This window comes from Pithys albifrons, chromosome 6 (genome assembly GCF_047495875.1).
Source record: "Pithys albifrons albifrons isolate INPA30051 chromosome 6, PitAlb_v1, whole genome shotgun sequence".
Taxonomy (NCBI): domain Eukaryota; kingdom Metazoa; phylum Chordata; class Aves; order Passeriformes; family Thamnophilidae; genus Pithys; species Pithys albifrons.
Window position 1 is genome coordinate 2,010,731 of NC_092463.1, and position 22,223 is coordinate 2,032,953.

General features: G+C 49.5%; 1 protein-coding gene across 1 annotated transcript in view; it reads right to left on the reverse strand.

The window, feature by feature from the left end:
* The window catches only part of SOS2 (SOS Ras/Rho guanine nucleotide exchange factor 2), a 43,397-nt gene that overhangs the window by 20,625 nt on the left and 549 nt on the right, over nt 1–22,223 (reverse strand). Inside the window, exons 2-7 of the mRNA XM_071557180.1 lie at nt 15,050–15,175; nt 10,325–10,456; nt 8,902–9,066; nt 7,555–7,758; nt 5,592–5,735; nt 1,076–1,186 (exon numbers count right to left, since the gene is read on the reverse strand). Coding sequence (XP_071413281.1) covers nt 1,076–1,186; nt 5,592–5,735; nt 7,555–7,758; nt 8,902–9,066; nt 10,325–10,456; nt 15,050–15,175 — 882 coding nt within the window. The remainder of the gene's footprint in view (nt 1–1,075; nt 1,187–5,591; nt 5,736–7,554; nt 7,759–8,901; nt 9,067–10,324; nt 10,457–15,049; nt 15,176–22,223) is intronic.

The following is a 22,223-nucleotide window of genomic DNA, read 5'->3' on the forward strand; positions in this document are numbered from 1 at the left end:
GGTTGTACCACGAGGAGAGATGATGCAATTCCTGCCATCTTCCATGTCAAGGTAACTGTGGAGCAGAAAGTGAATTACCTCAGTCCTTTTTGGGAATTCCCTTCCTGCCTTCGCTCCACAGCTTGGAGAAGTGTGAAGGACCATTCCTGAGAAAGCCTTTTGTGGCCATCACAGAATCATGGAATGGTTTGGGTTGGAAGGGACCTTGAAGACCATCCCACCCCTGCCATGGGCAGGGACACCTCCCACCAGCCCAGGTTGCTCCAAGCCCTGTCCAACCTGGCCTGGGACACTCCCAGGGATGGGGCAGCCACAGCTTCTCTGGGCACCTGTGCCAGGGCCTGCCCACCCTTCCAGCCACCAATTCCTTCCTAAGATCTCATGATATCAGGAGGAGAATCAGTGATGAGGGTCAAATTCACTGAAAATCGACTTGATTACCAATTTAATGTGGAGCAGAGCTTTAAATCTGGGAGGGAGGGAGGGGAGGGGTCTCATTGCACTGACCAAGGAGGATTCAGGTGAGAGGATCCAGCTCTCCAAGGGCTCAGAGCTGAGGAAAAACACTGACCTGAAGGACCAGCTCAGAGCAGGGACACCCCAGTGAGCCTCACAAACCAAGCCCCCCTGAACTGGGATTAACTGGGAGCAGCACTGACCCCCCTTGCTCAGCACCTTTAATAAACCAGCCACACTGGCAGGGAAAGAAATAAAACAACAAAAATCTCACTGATGATCTTGCTGGGCAGCAAGGACTAAGAAATTAATGGAGAATTATCCAGGGAAAACTCCCAGCTGCAGCCTCAGTGCTGAGGGAGGCCTTGGGGATGTGTGGAAAAGAAAATGTGGGGTTTGGGTGCCTGTGTTTGATGTGGGGCCAGGAGGACCCAGCAGACTCGTGGCTCTGTCAGGGCTCTGCCAGGTCCCACAGAGGAGCCAAAGCCCAGGGATCTCACACTGAGGACAGAGCAGAGCCCTGAGGATTTTCCCTCAGCTGGAAGGGAGGAATTACTGACAAAACTCAAACTTTGAAAGATGAGGATGAAGCCATGCAGTGTTCCCCATGTGCACTCACCTGGAAGTGGAGAGCAACAGCAGGTTTTGCCATCAAGTTATTAAAATGCTCATGAAATTGTGGAGAGAGAATATCCTGGGACAAGGTCTCATATGGATCAAAGGCTTGCTCCTGAACAGAAACACAGAATGGTGTAAATACAGGAAGGATGGAAGATATTTCTGCCCCAGCTGCTCCAGTAATTCCCTTGGAGAAGCTGAAACACAAGGGGAACTTTTCGAGAAAATACCAATTTTGCAAAACAAATCTTGAGTAAACCACAACCCTTTTCACTTCCAGCTTTTACAAGCACAGGATTTTCTGAGCAATCCCCAACCTCCCACCCCCTTGGCCAACATGAGGGGATGGCACCGTGCCAGGGAGAGAGAGGGGACACCCGTCTCCTCACCCTGATCCCTGCAGGGAACAGGCTGCCCAGTCTGGGAATTCCAACCATGCCCAGTTTGGGAATTCCAACCATGCCCAGTCTGGGAATACCAACCAGCTGCCCAGCATGGAATACCAACCAGCTGCCCAATCTGGGAATTCCAACCAGCTGCCCAGTCTGGGAATACCAACCATGCCCAGCTTGACAATTCCAACCAGCTGCCCAATCTGGGAATACCAACCAGCTGCCCAGTCTGGGAATACCAACCATGCCCAGTTTGGGAATTCCAACCATGCCCAGTTTGGGAATACCAACCAGCTGCCCAGTTTGGGAATTCCAACTATGCCCAGTTTGGGAATTCCAAGCAGCACAAAAGGGTCTCAGGTCTTGCTGAGGGTCCAGGGGAATTGCTGCCTTTCTCTGGGGAGCTCCAAGGAAACTCTCTGAGGGCAGGAGAGGCACAGAACGACTCTCTCTTTACATGCAAATTGGAATTACCCCTCTCACCTCTCCTCTCAAGTTTAATCATCACTGGCCACTGGTATTGTGGGAGGGGGATGAGGAGGGGAAGGTTTGGCACTTCAGGAGCTGAGGAGAAATTATGAGACACTCTCATTGCCCAAACTGGTTTTCTTCAGCAGACTCTGAATCCATTTTAGAGCGTGGTGGATTTTTTGCTTATTCCACTACTACAAATATAGAAACAAAGAATCCCAGAATGGTTTGGGTTGGAAGGAGCTTAAAGCTCATCCCATTCCATGGGTAGGGACACTTTCCACCAGCCCAGGGTGTTCCAAGCCCTGTCCAGCCTGGCCTGGGACACTCCCAGGGATGGGGCAGCCACAGCTTCTCTGGGCACCTGTGCCAGGGCCTGCCCACCTTCCCAAACACCAATTCCTTCCCAATATCCCACCTGTCCCTGCCCTCTGGCAGTGGGAAGCCATTCCCTGTGTCCTGTCCCTCCATCCCTTGTCCCCAGTCCCTCTCCAGCTCTCCTGGAGGCTCCCTGTAAGTCAAGCAGAGTTTGATCTGCTCTCCACATTAAGTAGGACCAGCCACAATTCCTGTTCTCCACTCTGGAGCTCTTTGCTTTGAGCTGAGAGTTGGTCACCTGGAGAGAAGTGACCAGAGGGTTCTCTCCCATGTTACTCCTGGAAACCACAGAAGCATCAAAAAGTTTGGGTTGGGGAGGGACATCAAAGGCCACCCAGTGCCACCCCTGCCATGGGCAGGGACACCTCCCACCAGCCCAGGCTGCTCCAAGCCCTGTCCAACCTGGCCTGGGACACTCCCAGGGATGGGGCAGCCACAGCTTCTCTGGGCACCTGTGCCAGGGCCTGCCCACCCTCCCAGACACCAATTCCTTCCCAATATCCCACCTATCCCCACTCTCAATATAAATCCATTTCCCTTGTCCTGTCCCTCCATCCCCTGCCAATATTCCTGCCCTTCCCAGTTCCCTTCAGGTCCTGCAGAGCTGCTCAGGGGCCTGGAATTTAAATCCCCCAAACTGGAGGCAGAGGAGACAGAGCAGAGGGCAGAGCTGGGCCTCCACTCAGTGGAACCCTGGGGTGAATCCACTGGGGGAGCCAACACACACTCACTCTGTGCTCTTCTTACAGTTTTACTGCATTTTACAAGTGGTTTCACTTTCTTCCCCACTTAGGCTTTAATCAGGATTTTGAGATTTATTGTTTGAGGGTTGTTTTGTGAACATAAGATTGAAACAAAGTGCATGAGGGATCTCCCCTAAGAGACCAATCACACAAAAAGGGGTTTACACCATTACTGAAACATGGAATTATGGAATACTGGAATGAATGGCCTTAAGCTGAAGGAGGGCAGGGACAGATGGTGTTTTATTTGCCCAATAATAAAAAAAATGTTTTCTTTTCCTCATACTTGAAATTACTGTTTTATTTTCCCCACACTTCCTTATCTCAAAACCACAATATTTATGTTTCTAAACCTTCCAGAGACCTGATGCAGGAAAACAAAGCAGGAGATTCCAGCCTGTGAGGACTGTTTGGCTTCAATTCTCCTTCCCAGAAGTTGAAGGACCTTTCTAATGGACACACTAAGTGAACAACCCTAGCAGAGATAAGCAGAGCAAATAAACACTTCACTTTCCTATCTCTCTTTAATGATCCCTTTGCAAACACTCACAGAGAGATGATCTCACCCCTCAGGATGATCAAATCAACAGCCCAGTTATTAAGTAGGTTCCATATTAAGTTCAGTTCCATATTAACTGAACTATTACATTCAAACTTATTACCTCTATAATAAGCTTGGAAAAATAATCTGCTCTTCATTTCCTATTCCAGTTTTTCCATGAATGAAAAATCAGGTGTGATTTTGACTCACTGAAAAGGATTTGTTTCCCTTAAAGCACAGCAGGACTAAAAGCAGCTTTTGCAATAAAATGAGATTTTTTTTTCCTGTACCATTTCAAATTTTAAGGTTTCTTTTTCCAGTTTTAATAAAACAGCTACTTTAATTCATTGAGGAATCATTCCTCCTTATCATTGTAAAGCAATTGTGCTTCAGTAACTCCAGAGCTAAGACTTGGTCAGCTGGACTTTCCTACTCAGGAGTGTTTTATTGAAGTGATGCCAAGAGAACTTTATCTTCATGTCCATTCCTAAGTGAGTGGCACTTGGGCCCAAAGATCACATCCCTCACAGCCACAAAATGTGAGCACTTCCCAGGTGGTGCTGGTGTGTCCATGCAGCCCACAGACATTGTGTTCATCCCCTGACTTTAAAAACTGAAGGGAAAATGAAATGGAACTTTTATTGTTATTTCTAATAAACATAGGAATTTTAAAAGCTAAAACTCATATATATTCTCTCTCAAGATGGAAGAACTCATTGATTTCCTCTCCAACAGTGGTTTACATGATCATCCTCACATTCTGGGCCTTAAAATGGGATTCATAAACCTCCCAAGGACTCCACTTGAACATGGGCAACAGCAGCCAAACCTCCAGCCCTGCCTTGGCCACTCATGCCAAGAGTTGCTTTCCAGACAGTTAAAAATGTGTGCAGGATTCTGACCTGAGCTGTCCTCAGGTGTGTGCAGGATTCTCACCTGAGCTGTCCTCAGATGTGTGCAGGATTCTCACCTGAGCTGTCCTCAAATGTGTGCAGGATTCTCACCTGAGCTGTCCTCAGAAATGTGTGCAGGATTGTCACCTGAGCTGTACTCAGATGTGTGCAGGATTCTCACCTGAGCTGTCCTCAGGTGTGTGCAGGATTCTGACCTGAGCTGTCCTCAGGAATGTGTGCAGGATTCTCACCTGAGCTGTCCTCAGATGTGTGCAGGATTCTCACCTGAGCTGTCCTCAAATGTGTGCAGGATTCTCACCTGAGCTGTCCTCAGGTGTGTGCAGGATTCTGACCTGAGCTGTCCTCAGATGTGTGCAGGATTGTCACCTGAGCTGTACTCAGATGTGTGCAGGATTCTCACCTGAGTTGTCCTCAAATGTGTGCAGGATTCTGACCTGAGCTGTCCCCACAAATGTGTGCAGGATTCTGACCTGAGCTGTCCTCAGATGTGTGCAGGATTCTGACCTGAGCTGTCCTCAGGTGTGTGCAGGATTCTCACCTGAGCTCTCCTCTTGTCCCTCAGCTCCTGCTTTCCCTGTGCCCTCTGCTGAATTCCAGCCATTCTGCACCCACTTCCACGCCATGCAGGTACCCACATCCCTCACATCCTGAATAAACTGAGCTCTTTCTCACTGCCCAAAACTTCAGTTCTGTGACTCCCTTCTGCATTTCTAAGTAATTTTATGGAATAGCTGAATATGGGGCATTTCAGAATAAAAAAATTACTTCCAATATTTCAGTACCCATTAAGCAAACAACAGACCAAGTAACTGTTAATGATGTTCCAGCATGATCCACACCAAATCCCTGTGCACTGGCTGCCCTTATTCCTGCTCTTTAACATCTCCTTTACAGGACAGTGGGTACCAACAGCACCTTTGCAATAAACTGGTTTGATCCTTCCCTCCGTCCTGGGATTTGATCCCACATTGCTCCGTGGGGACACTTCCCATTCCAGATGGAAACCAACACATTTTGCTGAGTTAAAAGCATATTTGAGTGCTCCAATAAACACAGACCCAACCCAACCCAGAGTTACCTCTGCCAGGTCCTCAAAGCAGCTGCCAGCCAGGGGGTGGGGGCTGCTCTCATCTGTCATCTCCACCGTGTCCTCGATCAGCCCCAGCAGCTTCACCGTCAGCTCGTGGATGTCAGAGATGTTGCTGAAGATCACCTCGATGTCCTGCCAACAGCAAACTGCTTTAGTGCTGCCTGGGGAGGGCATTCACTGCTTGTGGAAACAGTGGGAGTTTGGTTTTGTCTCAGCCAAGAGGGGAATGGAGAGGAGCCACCAAAAAGGAAGGAAGAAGTTAAAACTCTGTGGTCTTCACAGCACACTGGGCACAGCCAACCTTAGAATCACAAAATCATGGAATGAACTGGGTTGGGAGAGCCCTCTGAGCTCCTCCAGCCCAGCCCTTGCTCCAACCCCACTGTGCTCACCAGCCCAGGGCACTCAGGTGGTTCCTGGGCCCCACTGCAGGTTAGTCCTGGCTTAGTTCTGCCTCTTTCCTTTTAGGAGAAGAGAGACACAACCTGTTTGAGGGCTCTGGTTCCTCCCCTGGGAGGCCTCCATGGATATAGAATCATGGAATCATGGAATGAACTGGGATGGAAGAGCCCTCTGAGCTCCCCCAGCCCAGCCCTTGCTCCAACCCCACTGTGCTCACCAGCCCAGGGCACTCAGTGCCACATCCAGTCTCAGCTCCAACACCTGCAGGGATGGAGAATCCACCCCCTCTCTGGGCAGCCCATTCCAAGGCCTGAGCACCCTCTCTGCAAACAATTCCTTCCTGATGGCCAAGCCAAGCCTGCCCTGGCACAGCTTGAGCCTGTGCCCTCTTGTCCTGCTGCTGGTTGTGTGGGAGAAGAGACCAACCCCCCCCTGGGTACAACATCCTTGCCCAATTCCCACACCATCCTCCAGGCTGGAGCTCCCAGGACAGGCTGTTGGGGCTTTGGACAGAAATTCCTGGCCTTTCCAGCTGTTATTGTCCCCTCTGCTCATTCTTATCCCACACAACAAAAGGAAAGAGACAATTTGAAGGAGGGAATTTACAGCTCAGATCCTCTAAATCACAGATCCAACTAAATCAGCTCCTGAACTCCTTCATCAGAGGAGGAATCAGCAGCTTCCTTTCCCAAATTCTACTTTTAGATTAGAAATTTCTCAAACCATTCCCAAAAGAACATTCCTGAGCTCCAAAGTATCACTCCTTTCCCCTCCCATCATTTGCACAATTCCCTGACACCCCACCAGCTCCTGAGGAGCCTCCACACCCAGCTGGAATGGGAATGGCTCCTGCTGCCTCTCTTTAACCTGAAAATCCCAGTTCAGGCTGTGCTGGGTTCCCTTCTCCTTCTCCCACAGGGAGGATTCACCAATCCCTCCTCATACCTCCTCCTCCTCGTAGCAGAGCTGTGCTTCCCTTTCAGACTCCAGCATTCCAAAACAGAATTTGCCACATGTGCAATTTCAATTAAAACACTTCACAGAATCACAGACTACTCAGAGTTGGAAGGGACCCACAAGGATCATCGAGTCCAACACTTAAGTCAGTGGCCCACACAGGGGATTGGACTCGTGACCTTGGCATTATTACAACCAAGTTTTAACCAACTGAGCTGATCTCGGGGTCAACCCTTTATCAAACAGAAATTCTCTTCTCAGTTAGGAGAATCCAGAGCCAAGGGCTTGGAATTTCTACAGATCAGTGTCCATTTGACTTCCAATGTCAATTCAAGTGCTGAGCTGCATTCACTGCACAGGAGGGAGAATTAATTTTTATCTTAAGTGAAACTATGCCCTGTATGACCCAACCAATCCTGCTGGCACCTGGCAGGGAACTGAGTCCATCCAGCTTCACCCACCCCCTGCTAAAGGGGATCCCACACCCAGCCAACACTCCTCACTCGCTGCCAGCCAAGCACCCAGACTCCATGTGCCCAGCTGGCAGGGTCAGAGTGCTGGAGGGGCCACCAGCAGGCCGTGCTGGACTCACAGTGGGCGTGAAGAGCTTCCTGTTGGCCAGGAAGGCCTCTCGGAACACCTTGATGATGAGGTTGAGCTCGCGCAGGTACTGCCGCTCCTCGGCGATCTCGTTGCGCACCAGCTCGTAGTAGCTGAGCTCCCCCGAGCAGGAGGGCTCATCCTCACACAGGGACACCAGCCCGATCTCATCCTGGTCAAACATGTCCATCAGAACCTGTGGGGAAACAGGACACCAGGTGTGGGGGTGGATTCACAGTATATGGCATGGAGAAATTCCTGCCAAAAATGGGCTGACGAAGAGAATCGATCAGCCACTGATAAGGCTTCAACAAGTGATGTTCTTAATGGGGTTTAAATGCACAGATCTTTTTGCTAAGTCACTTTCTTCTTCCCAGAATACCCCTGTAAGCTCAGGGGGCTGAGGAAAGATTGTGACCTCATGTTACTTGAAACCCTCTCTCACTGAATGTAAATCCCCTTACTCCTATTGGCCCAAAGCCAGATTCCCCTCTTGTCCCTTACTGGTGAGTTTGAATCCCTTCAAAGTCCATATAAACCTTTCCCCATGAATAAACTTCCTCTGTGTTCCTCTTCCCTCTCTGGTGGTCTCGGCGTGTCCTTCTCTGGGCTCTCAGGGACCACGAGGTAGGGGAAAAGCAGAGAGCACATTTCTCCTGGGTTATGGACTAACAGCTCCAGGACCAGGAGAATCACCATATCATTGCAGAATTCACACAACACACAGCACCAACGAGGCATAAAGAAATCTAACAGGATCAACCAGGCCTGGCTTGCACACTCTGCTCCAGCTCTGCTGTTTCCATGTGTGCAGAGAAACCCCTGGAGGTTTCAATACAACACTTTCCTAAGGGAGGAATATTCAAACTTCAACCAGCTGCCAAAGCCATTCCTTTCTCCCTTTGGAAGTTGGTATGACCCAGAAAACAAGTTACAATTCATGCAGAATCCACTCTGAAAACATGACATCTTGGCCAAAACCCTCCTGGTAAAGACTAAATGAAACAAAAATGTTTCTCATTTTAATGGGGGTGAAGACTAAAAGGTCTTTTCTGTGTTATAAAGAGCTGTCATGACAAAGTGACATTAGAGGAGTAAAGGACAACATCATTCTCTGTCCTTACACTGGTTTTAAGTACTACTTACAAATTTTAGTTCCAAAACTTAGGCTTAACTTAAGCTTAAATCTTTGCTTAAGGTCTGGCATGAATAAGGAGAGAAACTTCTGCATCTGAGTAAGACCAGGCTCTCCCTCCTACCCTCCTCTGGACACACCTTCCAAATGAAATAAAGTTTACAAAATCCCCTCTAGACCTGCTTTCTAATACCAACTCTTCACCTTATCAGCACACATTGACACTTTAATGTCCTGCTGGGAGATCTCAAAGTGTCGGATGTTGAACACATAGTTTCCAGCCAGCTTTAAAATGTCAGCTGAGATGTATTCCAGGACAGCCACGATGTAGAGAGACACATGGTAATCCACCTTGTAGCCCAGGACCTCCTGCAAGGTGAGAACAAGAGGGAAAATAAGGTATTTATAAGAGAAATTCATCTGGAATGACAATTAACACGTTGAGTTTTTGACTGACATTGGCCCTGTCTGTGGTGGTGATTAAATGTAACATCCAGGGCCCAGAACTTCAAATGGAAATGGGAGTATCTGCCTCAAAGCTTGTAAATGCTTCTGTTATTCTGCCAGGTATTAACAGATGAAAAGCTACAGAACTTTCAATAATCCTTCCTCTCCAAGTGACAGTCCTACAAACAGGGCTCCTGCAAGGAAGGGGCTTTACTGGAACCACTCCTGTGCCTAAATCTTCATCCACAGCTGAGCTTATTGCAGGACTGTGGCCTCAGTGTGGGCCCTGAGATCAGAGCAGGTTCCATTGCCACAGACCCTAGAATGGTTTGGGTTGGAAGGGACATTAAAACCCACCCAGTGCCACCCCTGCCATGGGCAGGGACACTTCCCACCAGCCCAGGCTGCTCCAAGCCCTGTCCAACCTGACCTGGGACACTCCCCGGGATGGGGCAGCCACAGCTTCTCTGGGAAATCCATTCCAGCCCCTCCTCACCCTCCCAGACACCAATTCCTTCCCAAAATCCCACCCAGCCCTGCCCTCTGGCAGTGGGAAGCCATTCCCTGTGTCCTGTCCCTCCAGGCCCTTGTAAATGGTCTCTCTCTGTGTTTCCTGTTGGCTCCTTCAGGCACTGGAAGGCCACAATTGGATCTCCTCCCTCTCATTATCCCTCACAAACTGAGACTCTGGGTATGAAAACACAGCAAGGAGACCTGAAAAAGTTGTGCTCAAAAAAGTTCCCTCAGGAGCTGGAAACCCCTTTGCAGATCTCTTGATTTTTAAGCCCAAGTGGCATTCAGGTGTAACTCAGAGGACACTGACCCACAGCTCAGTTGACAGAACACAAGGAACAGGATCTACTTGTTCTCTTTCCTCCTGTTTTGGCTTCTGCAGCATTTTGAAACAAATAAAGGCATCAAAGCAGTGCTGCTGGAGTAGGGGAACTACCTGAGTTTTATTTAGGTTAAAAACCAACCAGCCATATTTCAAAGTAGAGCAACAATTAACACACATCTGATGAGTGTGTTGAATTTAAGGATCTCCTTTTATTGCACACCACAATAAATGAGTTCACCCTGTTTTATGGTGACTCTGAGACAAACTCCTTTAATTCCCCCAATTAAAGGAATGCAGGAGGGTTGTGCTGGAAGGCAGCACCACAGCAGAGGGTGGGAGTACCTTCAGCAAGGGATGGATTTTGTCCACAGGGAGCAGGAGGGGGTTCCTTCTTTTCCGCTTCTCGATGGCAGCCTGAGCGTCAGCGATGGCCCACTTGTCTATGGGGTGAGGAAACGTCTTCTGAACCCTCTCCTGCCCAAACAAAGTGCACTGGCATCAACCACAGCCATCAGGGGATTAAAGAAAACACAGCACAGCAAATTGCTGCCCCTGCAGCACAAACAATTATCCTCCTCCTCAGTGTTTACAACACGTTTTCCTAATTGTTCTCTTCCTCTTACCCAACTCGGCTTCTCTCCTTTCAGCAATCCCAAAAAACTTCCCTTCCCTGAGCACCAGGAACTCCTTCAGATCTCCCAAAATGCCTCCTGCTCTATGATCCTTTACAAGAGCAGCCAGAGGACTCAGGTTTCAGCCTCTGCTTCCAGCACAAGGTGTCCCTGCCATGGCAGGATCTTGGGAGTGGAGGGTCTTTGAGGTCCCTTCCAATCCAACCCACTCTGGGACTCTGTGAGACCAGGACTCAATATACAAACACCATCAGAAGTACTGAACAGTTCACAGTTAAAAAAAACCCCAAATTGATATTGTTCCTATTTCAAAAAATGGTGTAACTTGCCCAATATCAGATCAAGTTTATGGCAGAAATTAAAACTGAGAAATGAGATGGGAAAAAATGGTGGAATCTTCATGTGCCTTTGATTAAAAGAAGTTTGTGTGTATTCTGAGCTCTGACAGGAGGCCCAAGGTCTCCACAGAGGTGGGTTTTCCTGGAGGCAGCTTTTAAATATCTGCAGTGTGGCCATTTAATCTCAACCTGCTGTGTCGGTGCCAGCTGAGGACGAGGTGACCTTTCCCTGGGAGAGGCCATGGAATGAACCCTCCTGAGCTCCTGCCAGGACATGGCCCAGAAATGGAGATAATGTGGCATTCAGATGTCCTTCAACACAGAATCAGGGAATTCCAGAGTGGTCTGGGGAAGGAACCTCAAAGACCATCCCATTCCACCCCCTGCCATGGGCAGGGACACCTCCCACTATCCCAGGTGGCTCCAACCTGGCCTGGGACACTCTCAGGGATGGGGCAGCCACAGCTTCTCTGGGCACCTGTGCCAGGGCCTGCCCACCCTCCCAGACACCAATTCCTTCCCAATATCCCACCTGTCCCTGCCCTCTGGCAGTGGGAAGCCATTCCCAGTGTCCTGTCCCTCCATCCCTTGTCCCCAGTCCCTCTCCAGCTCTCCTGAGGCTCCCTGTCAGTCCAGCAGAGTTTGATCTGCTCTCCACATCAAGCAGGACCAGCCACAATTCCTGTTCTTCTCCACTCTGGAGCTCTTTGCTCTGAGGTGGGAGTTGGTCACCTGGAGAGAAGTGACCAGAGGGTTGTCTCTCCCATGTTACTCCTGGAAACCACAGAAGCATCAAAAGGTTTGGGCTGGGGAGGGACATCAAAGCCCACCCAGTGCCACCCCTGCCATGGGCAGGGACACCTCCCACCAGCCCAGGCTGCTCCAAGCCCTGTCCAACCTGGTCTGGGACACTCCCAGGGATGGGGCAGCCACAGCTTCTCTGGGCACCTGTGCCAGGGCCTGCCCACCCTCCCAGCCACCAATTCCTTCCCAAAATCCCACCTAAATCTCAGGAGTAACAGATGCCTCCTGCACTCCAACCTCACTGCTTCCCAGGGTTTCCTTGGGAACAATTTGAAGGGCCTTTTCTATTTACAAACCATCTATAATTTGAGATTTTTAGGCCTTGATCTTGCAAGCACTCCAGTCTAACATCATGCACAAACAGTCCCAGTAAGTCCAGGCTGGTATGGAAATATCTACATGATAAACCCCAGAGGTCACAGCCCTCTTGTTCTCCCTTAACAGCCAAGGAGTGGATCCCAAAGCCTTCCTCCTTTATCCATGGATCTGGGATTCCTGCTGGCACCAAAACCTCCTCAGCAGCCCAAAGCAGAACTGACTGTCCCTGCTCTGGCAGAGTCTGAATGGATCAACCCACAGAACATTTTTGGGGAGCAGCAACTCAGCCCTAACTCTGTGGCTTTAAATTAAATCATTCTATTGGCAGGACCAGCAATGTTTTATCCTTCCCAGCTTTACAGTGCCAGGTATATGGAAAACACACAGGGTTTGGCATCTGCTGTGTGACGATCACAGCTCAGGGCTGGGGGTTTGCTCAGTTGGAACTGTGGGAAGAACGTGGAATTTCTCAGCTCCACATCCAAAGGTCAAATCCAGGCTCAAATCAGACTCTCCAACCCCAAGAGCAATTAAGGGACTGTGAAGTTTTGCTTTAATTTAGTGATATGATAATCTCGATGCATCAGCATCTCAAACTACATGAATCATGAACCAAAACTAACAATTAATGAATCAATGTTGAATAAAGGGCATCTAATAACAATCTAAGCCTTTCAGCCAACTATTCTGCAAATATATATTTATATCTATTTTTATACATATATTTTTATGAATAAAGGGCATCTAATAAGAATCTAAGCCCTTCAGCCAATTATTCTGCAAATATATATTTATATCTATTTTTATATATATATTTTATGAATCAATATTGAATAAAGGGCTTTTAATAAGAATTTAAGCCCTTCAGCCAATTGTTTTGGAATTATATATTTATATATATTTTTATACATATATTTTTATGAATCAATGTTGAATAAAGGGCTTTTAATAATCTAAGCCCTTCAGCCAATTATTCTGCAAATATATATTTACAGATAATTTTATGCATATATTTTTATTAATCAATGTTGAATAAAGAGCATCTAATAACAATCTAAGCCCCTCAGCCAATTATTTTGGAAATATATATCTATTTTTGTACATATATTTTTATGAATCAATGTTCTATAAAGGGCATCTAATAAATATCTAAGCCCTTCAGCCAATTATTTTGCAAATATATATTTATATCTATTTTTATGCATATATCTTTTATTTCCATGTCACAAATGTAGAATATAAGGTATTTTTATGTATTTTATGTGTTGTTCTTTTATTTCCATAGAGAATTCCAGACAAGGACTTCCTTTTGCTTCAGGGTGGACACAGAGATTGATGGCAAATTAATACTCCACAGAGCTCTAACAGGTCACAGCCACATGGAAGCACCTTCTCCCTGCAGACTCCATTAAATCCTCATTTGGGAATGCTGACACAAAAGCAGAACTGCTCCAATAACTCAACAGCCTCAGTGAGTCCAGGGAAGTCCCAGGAACACCCAACTCTGTTCCCTCAGCTGCACAATCCAGGCCTGACAACAGAAACCTTTCATTCCAGTGTTTCCTTTTTCCCCCCTGTGCATTTATTCCAAACCCCAGGAAAAATTCTCAAACCCAAGAGGCATTTGAGCAGCAGAAAATTCATCAGGGCCTCTTAGAATTATACAACCAAAGCTGAAAGGGAAAATTCCCACTATTTCTATCCTAAAATGCTGGATAGAAAAATGAGTTTCTAATTGAACTTGCTGATAAAATCCAAAGAGGAGCATAAAATAGAATCATAGAATGGATTGGGTTGGAAAAGACCTCTGAGATCATCAAGTCCAACCCTTGATCCAACCCCACTGTGATCACCAGCCCAGGGCACTCTGGTGATCACAGTGGGGTTGGATCAAGACATGGTGGATTCTCACTCAGTGCCACATTTATCAAATCACAGAATCATAGAATGGATTGGGTTGTAAAAGACCTCTGAGATCATCAAGTCCAACCCTTGGTCCAACTCCAGTCCCTTTACCAGATCATGGCACTCAGTGCCACGGCCAAGCTCACCTTAAAAACCTCCAGGGATGGGGAATCCACCCCCTCTCTGGGCAGCCCATTCCAATCCCTGAGCACTCTCTCTGCAAAGAATTTCTTCCTGCTCTCCAACTTCAATTTCCCCTGGCAGAGCTTGAGCCCATCGTGCCCCCTTGTCCTATTGCTGAGTGCCTGGGAGAAGAGACCAACCCCCACCTGGCCAGAACTTCCCTTCAGGGAGTTCCAGACAGTGCTGAGGTCACCTCTGAGCCTCCTCTTCTCCAGGCTGAACACCCCCAGCTCCCTCAGCCTCTCCCCACAGCACTTGTGCTCCAGTCCCTTCTCCAGCCTCGTTGCTCTTCTTAGTTGGGTTGGAAGAGACCTCTGAGATCAAGTCCAACCCTTGATCCAACCCCACTGTGATCACCAGATCCAGTCCCACTGTGATCACAGTGGGGTTGGATCAAGACATGGTGCATTCTCACTCAGTGCCACATCCATAGAATCACAGAATCATAGAATGGATTGGGTTGGAAAAGACCTCCCAGATCATCAAGTCCAACCCTTGGTCCAACTCCAGTCCCTTTACCAGATCATGGCACTCAGTGCCATGGCCAAGCTCAGTTGAAAAACCTCCAGGGATGGGGAATCCACCCCCTCTCTGGGCAGCCCATTCCAATGCCTGAGCACTCTCTCTGCAAAGAATTTCTTTCTGCTCTCCAACTTCAATTTCCCCTGGCAGAGCTTGAGCCCATCGTGCCCCCTTGTCCTATTGCTGAGTGCCTGGGAGAAGAGACCAACCCCCACCTGGCCAGAACTTCCCTTCAGGGAGTTCCAGACAGTGCTGAGGGTTTGGGAATGGAATGGTTTGGGCTGGAAGGACCATCCCAGAGTGCCAGGCTGCTCCAGGCAGGGAGCTGGAGGCACAATCCCTGCTTTTCCCACGCCCAGAGGTACCTCCACGTCCTGCACGCTCCGGGGCTGGGCGATGCACAGCTTGTGCAGCAGCTGCAGGATCAGCTCCTCGATGTAGAACAGGGAATCCTCCTGGGCAGACAGGGTGGGATGGACCTGCTGCTGCACCTGCCCAGGGAAGCACAAGGAGTGGGAGTTTGTTACTGGAAGCTGCAGAGGAAAGGATGGATCCCAGCAGAAGCAGGGTGGCTCAGGGTTGGGAATTCACACACTGCCACTCACTTCCCACAGGTTTTCCTGTGGAGTTAAGGTGGTGATTCCTACTCCTGCAGTTTGGAACTGCATGTTTTGCCACTATGGGGGGGAAGGAGACACTCAGGCCAGCAGTGCAGTGAGACAGTCCCTGAGGGTAACTCTGCATTTCTCAGCCAAGAGTGAGTAACTAGTCACGTTACCAACCCCAAGGGGTGGCTGATGTGGTCACTGCCTGTGGTAACCACTCACCCCACCTGAACAGAGGAGCAGCACAGGAAAGCAAGGAAAAGCTCCCTCACACCAAGCAAGGCAGGACAATGTGCTTTATCTCACTCCACAGAGATTATTCCCAGCTTTGGGTTCCGAGGCTACACCAGCGCAGACACCCCAAAATGGGCAACCTCAGCATGTGCCCACAATGAACTCATCCCAGGGCTGTTTTCCCACTAAAAATTCCCCCAAGCAAACCACCCCACCTTAAAAAGGAAAAAAAAAAAGCACTGCAGTTGGTCTCCACACTCAGTTTTCCCTGGCAGCCTCTCAATCAGGAAAGCACTAACTAGATCCAAAACTACAGCCAAGAGATTCCTAAGGAGTACAATCCAGGGAAATTCCCTCCTCTCCCCATACAAATTCTGTGTTATCACCTCAAAAAGTGACCTGACACACTCACATTGGCACTCACCAGACAAAGGGGTTGGGAGCTCCCTGGGGGAACACAAGGACACCTTTGGGTCCAACCCTGATCCTGTGAAATGCAGACACTTCCCACTGCAAACCCCACAGGGTGAGACCCCAACACTGGGGGGCTCTGAGGGCTCCTCCAGACTTAAGGGAGTCCCAGAATGGTTTGGGTTGGAAGGAGCTTAAAAATCATCTCATCCCACCCCCTGCCATGGGCAGGGACACCTCCCACCAGCCCAGGCTGCTCCAACTTGTCCTGGGACACTCCCAGGGCTGGGGCAGCCACAGCTTCCCTGGGCACCTGTGCCAGGGCCTGCCCACCCTCCCAGACACCAATTCCTTCCCAGTATCCCACCTATCCCTGCCCTCTGGCAGTGAGAAGCCATTCCCTGTGTCCTGTCCCTCCATCCCTTGTCCCCCAGTCCCTCTCCAGCTCTCCTGAGGCCCCTTTAGGCACTGGCAGGGGTTCTCAGGTGTCCCTGGAGTCTTCTCTGCTCCAGGTGACCCCCCAGCTCTCCCAGCCTGGCTCCAGCCCTGGAGCATCTCCGTGATTGAGCTGGAAGGGACCTCAAAGCCCACCCAGTGCCACCCCTGCCATGGGCAGGGACACCTCCCACCAGCCCAGGCTGCTCCAAGCCCTGTCCAGCCTGGCCTGGGACACTCCCAGGGATGGGGCAGCCACAGCTTCTCTGCCCAACCTGTGCCAGGGCCTGCCCACCCTCCCAGACACCAATTCCTTCCCAATATCCCACCCAGCCCTGCCAGCTGTGCAGTTTTGTTACAGTTTTTGCACAGCCCTACAAATGTAACCTCACTTTCTCTGTGCCTCCAACACAAACCTCCCTCTGCGCTTCCCAGAACTCGCAGCTGACACAGGTAAAAGATCCTGAAAAAAGGAAAGAATCCTCAAGAAAGCCAAACCCACTCCTTGAAAACTCTTACTGAAGGACAGCAGTTTGACAACAATAGTCAGGGCCTTTGGTGTTCTTCCTGAACAGGAGAGTTTCATTCCCAAAACAAAGGCCAAGCGGGAAGTGCTGAGTTAAGGTCCCCCCATAAAGCAGAGGCAGCTGAGACAAGGAAATAAGGTGGAATTTCTGTGAACCTCAGGGATGCTCCAGAGGACTGACAAGAACAGGAGCTGCAAGAGGATGGGGAAGGGAAGCAGGAGCAGGCAGGGAGCTCCCACCCTGTGCCAGAGCACATTTCTACACCCTGGAGGCAGTGAAGACCCTCAGAGGAATCTCTCTGTGAACCAGCAGGTCACTGAAATGCCATTAGAGAACTGGGAGACAGGAGGGCCACAATTCCCACTGGACTGGAGGAAGGGGAGCAGAGCATTCCTGGAAGCCTGGAAAGGGAATTACAGCAGCAAACAAGGGACTCAACAGCTCCTCTGGAAGAGATTAGATAACACTGAGCAAAGAGAGAGGGGTGAAAAAGCAGGGAGAGGTGGAGAAGGGACACACAGTGGGAGAGGTGAGGAGGCTCCGTGGGAGAACACGAGTGGGGATGGGAACAGCACCCACTGGGATTGGAGCCCGATCCCGAGGGATGAAGGCACCACAAGGAGGTGCATCACAGCCCTGGTGGTCCTTCCCTCCTGGGACTGCTCCCCAAGCCACCCCCAACACTGATGTCCATGTGCCACTCCAGCAGCACAGGTGGGAAGTGTCTCTCCTGCTGCACCATTCCCACTAAACACCTCGGATCCAAATCCACCTCCACTCACACCACTGGCTGGGAAAACTCTCCTGGTACCATTTTCCAGCTGCAGATTCCTCTGCTGGTACTTCAGTTCAACATTGTAAGGGAAAAAAAAGCATGAAAATAATGGGATTTAAGGAAAAGGACCAGTTTTCTTTGGTTCCAAGCTGAGGCATTCACAGAATCCCAGAATTAAAGCTCATCTCAGGGACACCTTCCACTACTCCAGGTCACTCAAATTCATGGTTTTGGCAACTGCAAGTCTATAAAGGTCCAGACTTCTGAGCTCAAATAAATATATTTATAGAAGCTCAATGACCCAAGAGATTTCAAGCCTAAATACAACTATTCAAAACTTTCTTAACAACCAACTTTCCTGTTGGAATTACAATGCATTAAATAATAATGCATGCTAATGAAATTAGAATGCATTAATTATAATCTGTTATAATGAGACTGTAAGACATTCAATAACTCTGACCCAAGGGGGGACTGATCCTGCCATGGAAAACATGCAGGGAATGAAGTGGGACACTCCTGCACTTCCCCAACCCAACCCCAACCAGGAGACCCCTCACAAGCCACACACGGTCACTTCCAAATGTTCCAAAATAGAGATGCACTGAACTAATGTAAACTTAAAAAAAAAAGGCCTCAGAATGGTCTTTTCTATTTCCCTACACAACGTTTGCTAAGAATAAACCCTTTAGTCATGCTCCAGAAATCTGATGAGTGGTGCAGAGCAATGGTGGAATTGTTTTAGGAAATGCAAACCCTGCCCAGTGCCAGGAGGATCCCGACATGTGGTGCCTGCAGAGCCCTGGGATGGGATGTTTGGCAGCCCTGGCAGTGGAGAATGGACAAAACCCAGCCCAGGAATCCCTGTGAGATGCTGCTGAACCTCCTTCAGAAAAATCAAAGGGCAGAGCCACTGAATACACAGGTTACACAAAGGTGGTTTTAATTTGCACAGGGATTTGTAAGAAAAAACACAAATTAGAATCCCAGAATTCCAGGATGGGTTGGGTGGGAAGGGACATTAAAGCCCATCCCATTCCCACCATTTCCATGGGCAGGGACACCTTCCACTGGCCCAGGTGGCTCCAGCCTGGCCTGGGACACTTCCAGGGATGGAACAACCTGTGCCAGGGCCTGCCCACCCTCCCAGACACCAATTCCTTCCCAATATCCCACCTATCCCTGCCCTCTGGCAGAGGGAAACCATTCCCTGTGTCCTGGCACTCCATCCCTTGTAAAATTCATGCAGAGGACACACAGGAATTTCAGGTCAATATTTAGGGTGAATAAATCCACATATCCACATCCAACAACACATTCCTCACTATTCCCAGGATACACCTGTGGTGCCACCTGTTCCACTCTGGAATCCTCTTCCAAGGAACTGGAATAGTTAATTCCAGGCAGCAGTGGAAGGTATTTGGTATCAGTGACTTTCTCAACTCCAGTTCCCAACAATTCTTTATGCAATGCACATTCCAGGTGGGATCTGGGGGTTACTCTGGGATTCCCAGGATTTCCACGGGCTCCCCTGTTATCTCAACCTGCCAAGGAATTCACCTGTGGGAAGTTTCACCTGGAAATCAGCAAGTTCAGGTCACTGAACCTCAGTGACCACATCAAAATGTTTCCTTCTGGCTCACTGTCTTTGACAGGACTTTGTAAGGACTTTCCTGATCCTCACTTGGATTTCCAGCACAATGAAGTGTTTTAGAGCAGGGACATCCTGCCAAAATCCCAGCTGGGAGACAGGCAATGCAGGAAACTGCTTTAACTTTCCAGCTTACAAGATTCCCAAAGTGCCAGAGCCAAAGATGTGGATATATAAATACACAAAATCTGGTTTAAAGATCTCTTGCCATTTAGTTTTCATTTTTATCCTAAAAAATCTCCCACTGGAAGGTGGAACTCAGCACTCTCTACCAATTTTAAAGAGTTTAACCCCTAAATGAAAACAAAACATTGTTGTAAAGGCAGATTCTTGTCTTTTTTCACATATTATAGTAACAACTGATGTATTTTACCATTTTTTCCCCACTCCTGATGTGTTAAATGTCAACTGTGTAGAACTGAACTAAAGAAAAGGTTTGAAAGTTGTTTGATGAAAAGAAATGACCTTAAACTTGCTGAAATCCAGATGAAAAAATAATGGAGCTCTTCAAGGCATATTCTGGACTTAAAAATCCAAGAAAGAAGAAAATATTCTTTATTGTCAGGGAACTGTGCTGGCTTCTCTTTGTGTGGTTTAGAATTAAACATTTCTCACACCCCACCAAGAACAAGGAAAACCAAAACCTTTCCCCTTTTTCTGCTCCCAGTTTGTCTCCTTTAAGGAATGTCCATTAAAAGGAAAAGCTTTCAGGAATGGGAAATAGTGTCCAGGACTTAAAAAAACACAGTTTAGAAGTTAAAAAAACATCAATTCCAGGTGTTGGACTAAAAAGCTTCTAAATTTTCTTTACAATTTCCATCTCCAAGAGACCTGCTTGGAAAGGTCACGTGTTAACTGTGATAAATGGATTTTTAAACCTTTTTGGGATGAAATCACAAATTCTTTGAGGACAGAGGATGTTTAATAAATTCTGAAATGAATACACAGTTTGGGGCTGACTCACTGACCCTGTGAGTTCAGACAAGAAATGCACACTCAGGTCCCATTGCCTCATGCTCCAGGGTGGGTCCTGCAGGCAGGAAACTTTCCCAGGGGAAAAAAATCGGGATAGAAGTAACTCCCCATTTTTCCAAGGAGCTGTTGGTATCCCAGCTCTGTCTGCAATGGTTTAAAGCTGAAATTCCTACTCTTCTCACCAACCCAAATGCACAAACAGAAGGAATTGGTAAGAGCAGCACTAAAGCACCAACTTTTACACCAGTTGTACTTTAGGATGAGCAAACACCTTTAAAGAAACCACTTTGGGTGGATGCTGGTTGGTGTCAAGGTGCTGGTTTGGGTCAGATTCCAGAGATCAGGAAAAGAAGAGCGTGGAATTCTCTTAAAGACACTGGAAAGCAGCTCCTACAAGGAGGAGATTTAAGAGGGAAGAGCAGAAAATGCAGGATCCTTCAGGCAGGCAATGAGTGGTTTCTGTGCCAGCCACAGCCCACTCAGCTCCTCCAGCAGCTTCAAAACCAGCACCACAGGGACCCAACAAATGCAAACCCTTCATTCTGTGGCAGAATCCGAGAGAATTGTCGGGATGGAGCGGGAGGAGGTGCCGGGATGGAGCGGGATGTGCCGGGATGGGGCGGGAGGTGTCGGGATGGAGTGGGAGGAGGTGTCGGGATGGGGCGGGAGGAGGTGTCGGGATGGAGCGGGAGGAGGTGTCGGGATGGAGCGGGATGTGCCGGGATGGGGCGGGAGGATGTGCCGGGATGGAGTGGAAGGATGTGCCGGGATGGAGTGGAAGGATGTGCCGGGATGGGGCGGGAGGAGGTGCCGGGATGGAGCGGGAGGAGGTGCCGGGATGGAGCGGGATGTGCCGGGATGGGGCGGGAGGATGTGCCGGGATGGAGTGGAAGGATGTGCCGGGATGGAGTGGAAGGATGTGCCGGGATGGGGCGGGAGGAGGTGCCGGGATGGAGCGGGAGGAGGTGCCGGGATGGAGCGGGATGTGTCGGGATGGAGCGGGAGGATATGTCGGGATGGAGCGGGATGTGCCGGGATGGGGCGGGAGGATGTGCCGGGATGGAGTGGAAGGATGTGCCGGGATGGGGCGGGAGGAGGTGTCGGGATGGAGCGGGAGGAGGTGCCGGGATGGAGCGGGATGTGTCGGGATGGAGCGGGAGGATGTGCCGGGATGGAGCGGGATGTGTCGGGATGGAGCGGGAGGAGGTGCCGGGATGGAGCGGGAGATGCCGGGATGGGGCGGGAGGAGGTGCCGGGATGGAGCGGGATGTGCCGGGATGGGGCGGAAGGAGGTGCCGGGATGGAGCGGGATGTGTCGGGATAGAGCGGGAGGAGATGTCGGGATGTGTCGGGATGTGTGGGGTGGGTTCCCCCGCACCGCCCCCGCTGCCGTCCCAGTGCTGTCAGTGCCGGCAGCGCCTCCGGGGGGATCGGGGCGGGAAAGAGCCTGGGAAAGGTGTCTGGAGAGTGACAGGGATGCGGGATTTGGGATACTGGATGAAGAATATGGGATGAGGGATGTGGGATGCAGGATACGGGAGCCGGGATGCGGGATACAGAATGCGGGATGCGGGATTTGGGATCCAGGATGCGAGATATAGGATGAATGATGTGGGATACAGGATGAGGGATATGGAATGTGGGATACGGGATACAGGAGTCGGGATGAGGGATACGGGATATGGGATGAGGGATGTGGGATGCGGGAAGCGGGATGAAGGATGCGGGATGAGGGATGCGGGATGAGGGATGCGGGATGTGGGATATGGGATGCGGGATGCCCTTCCCATGCACCCCAGCGATGTTCCAGGCTGCCCCATCCCTGGCAGTGCCCGCAGCCCGCGGGTGTCCCTGCCTGTGCCAAGGAACAGGCTGAGCTTTAAGATCACCCTTTCCCACCCAAACCACAGCGGAATTCCGGGAGTC